General features: G+C 57.8%; 1 protein-coding gene across 1 annotated transcript; it reads left to right on the top strand.

Moving 5' to 3' along the window:
• Positions 1-1,589: 1,589 nt before the first annotated feature.
• ADO (2-aminoethanethiol dioxygenase) lies at positions 1,590-3,460 on the top strand. Its single transcript, XM_082286582.1, has one exon. It carries the CDS (start codon positions 1,601-1,603, stop codon positions 2,339-2,341), a length of 741 nt encoding a protein of 246 aa, XP_082142708.1. The 5' UTR covers positions 1,590-1,600; the 3' UTR covers positions 2,342-3,460.

Genomic DNA, 3,460 nt, shown 5'->3' with positions numbered 1-3,460 from the left:
AAGAGATCCAAGATGCCATCTTTGTCTACAGCATCAGTATTTCATCCTCTACTTGGCCACAACTACATGCCACAACACTTGTATTTCTGACTGATATAGAGTATGTATCATTCACGTGGTAAGATTCTGCAACAGGTTGCCCATAGAACCTGTGGATGCCCCATCCCTACCAGCATTCAAAGTCAGGTTTAATGGGGTCCTAAGTAACCTGACCTAGCAGGTGGCATCCCTGCCCGTGGTGCTATGTTCCAAGAATCAGATGATCTTTAAGGTCCCTTCCAACACCAACCATTCTATGATAATGTATAAGAATACTGTAAAGCCACGTATACCTTACTTTAGTTTAATGCATATATTACAACTTGAGTTTGCCTTTAATCAAGAAAATACATTAGTTTACCTAGTTTTAAAATGAAATTTTTTAACCTGGCAGGCTGCAGCCCCTGGAGTAATATTTGATTATCACTCCACTGTTTCTCAGAACCTAGACCTTCCATGGTACTTAAATGCTACAAACCCATGCAAGTAATAGAACTCAAAGTGGAATGAGTCTGTATATTTCTGTGACCAGAGCCTAACCTCGTTTAAAAAAATCCCAGCACTAACAGGTTAATTTCTGACTTCAAAAGCATGGATTTTTAGGCACGATCTGCTACCCCCCAGCCACGCCAATTAGAAAGAAGGTAATAGGACCGTTGCCACAAATACGCAAATTAAATAAAAACCTGGCAGAATAAATGCAGTACCCTTTTTGTACATTAGCCTGAAACAACCACATGCAGGCTCCACCAGGCTGGAGCTGAGCCAAAAGATTATCCATCCTTTCTGTCACATGTGGATTCTCTGAGGATCAGCATCTGGAACTCTGTGTGCTCATCGGTGTTCACCTGTGGTTAAAGATAACGAATTCAGACACAACCACACTCAGAAGTGACCATCGGGAGATGCATGAAGGACAGTGCGTGCCGTACAGCACGACCTCGACCCAATACTGAAATGGGAGAGGCAGTGCCAGAAAACTCAAATCTGGTAACTTTGCCCAAATAGCGTGGTTATATCAAGCAGTTAGTGGCAAAAGACAATTTGTCCATGCAGTTGTTATACGTCCACGACACTGTACTTGCACTGCCTTGCTCAGTTTGACACGGCTTAACTACAAGCCAAGTAACAAGTTGCTCCTGCGCTTCCTCACCCTCCCCCTCCCCCCAGCGGTGCGGGAGGAAACACGCGGCACGGGCAACTTATTGCCGTGGCTTCCCCGGCCCCAGCGCAGCCCCCCAGACAGCCGTGCCCCTGCCAGCGCCATGGGGAGCGGGACCCCTCAGCCCCGGGGGAGCGGCCGCTCCCGCCCGCCCGTCTCCCCTCACCGCTCCATGGCGGCCGCCACAAGTTCTGGAAACCGGCCGGCCCCGCGGCCCCCCGCGCCCCCTCACCTCTGCTGCCCTCCTCCTCCTTCCTCCGCGTTCCCCTGGCGGGGCCCCAGCCCGGACTACGAGCCCCGTGGTGCCCGGCGGCGCCGCGGCTGCGCGGCGGGCCGGGAGGCGGCGGCGGAAGCGGCACGGGGCCCCGCCCGCCGCGGCCAGGCCGGGCCGTTGCCGCCATGCCCCGGGACAACATGGCCTCCCTGATCCAGCGGGTGGCGCGGCAGGCGCGCATCACCTTCCGCAGCCCGGCGGGCCCGGCCTTCGGGGAGAACCTGCACCGCCTGCAGCAGCTGCTGGACGAGGTGCGCGCCGAGGACTTGCACTTAGCGCCGCGGGGACCGTCGGCCGCGGCGGCGGCGGCGGGCGGGGGTCCCCCGTGGGCCGGCGTGGTGCCTCCCGTCAGCTACATGCACATTTGCGAGACGGAGAGCTTCAGCATGGGCGTGTTCCTGCTGCGGAGCGGCGCCTGCATCCCGCTGCACGACCACCCGGGCATGAACGGTATGCTGAAGGTGCTGTACGGCACGCTGCGCATCGCCTGCATGGACACGCTGCCCGCCGGGGCCGCCGCCGCCCCGCCGCCCCCCGCCGCTGGCAGCGGGCCGTGCCTGCGCGCCCTTTTCCGCTCCCGCCAGCACTACACGCCCGCCTCGCCGCCCTGCCTGCTCTCGCCGCACACCGACAACCTCCACCAGATCGACGCCGTGGACGGGCCCGCCGCCTTCCTCGACATCCTGGCGCCGCCCTACGACCCCCAGCACGGCCGGGACTGCCACTACTACCGGCTGCTGGAGGGGCCGCCGGCGGCCGCTGAGCCGCCCGCGCTGCCGCGGGAGGTGTGGCTGGTGGAGACCCCGCAGGCCGCCGACTTCTGGTGCGGGGGTGAGCCCTACCCTGGGCCCCGCGTCTGCCTCTGAGTCGCCGCCGGCGGCCCGGGCCGGGCGGCGGCCGCTGGGGACGTTGTGCGCTCGCCCCGCCGAGAGGGGAGCCCGCCGCTCGCCGACCCCCGCCCGGCCGCCCCCCGAGCCCACCGGACAGCAGCACCGCGGGGACCCGGTGTTCCGTGCCGGCCGGCGCTGGCTGGAGCTGCGCGGGAGCGCCGTGGGTCAGAGTCTTCCTCTGATCGCGGGCTTCGTGAGTCGGGGGAAATAAAGCGCCAGAACGTGTTTATGTCCTTGGGGCCGATGTGCGGGAGCAGCACGGTTAAGCTGCTCAGCTGAAGGGTCGGGGAAATATTCCAGCATCCTGTGTAAATAGTTAGGGCCACGCATCAGGGAGGGGCGTTCAGGCTCCAAAGGGAGAGTAAATGCAATAAGAATTGTTGCAGGGTGCCCCGGCATTTTCCAGAGGGGCTCCCACTGCCAGAGCCAGCTGGCACCACAGGGCCAGGGGACTGTGCCCACTGAGTCTGGGAAGGGGGTTGGTCAGGCTATAGCCTTTGGGGACTGTCTCCAGAGTGATTCTCAAGAAGACCTGTACCCTGCTAGTAAAAATCAAATCCAGAACAACTCCTGAGCCAGGACAGCCTCCAGTAAATGCCAGTGATCAATCCCCAGGGCTGGGGTTAAGGAAATTCCTGCTCCAAAGAGACACTGTCAGGTTCAGAGTTACTTTTCAGCAGTTCTTTAAAGTGTCGCATACAAGATGTCACTATTGCAACTGAGAATTACTGAGTGCATCTATGCATACTTCCTTCAACAAGAAGGAGACAGCTGCTAATTAACCTCGCTTGGAACCTCTAACGCAGTGGTGGCAGAAGGTGGCAGAAACTGGGCGTCATAAGAGAAAAAACAACTATCCACTGTTGTGGAAGCTATTCTAGAAACACGGCGTATTTGCAAACCCTCAATATACAGCAGCGCATACCCTAGGTACTGATAAGATTTGACCTGATTGTCTTCTCTTCAAAGCGTGGTCTGTGTTTTTATATGGACAAGTGAACGCTTTGGGCTTTTGAAGCCTCGCAGTTTCCCTCTTTATACTATTTATAAAGACTACTTTTTCATAAGGCTTTTCAATAAACGTAGAGTAGAAGA

Source organism: Coloeus monedula, assembly GCF_965178545.1.
Source record: "Coloeus monedula genome assembly, chromosome: 8".
NCBI classification, from domain to species: domain Eukaryota; kingdom Metazoa; phylum Chordata; class Aves; order Passeriformes; family Corvidae; genus Coloeus; species Coloeus monedula.
Note: the sequence above shows the minus strand (reverse complement) of the source record. Positions and strands in the feature narration are given on the sequence as shown.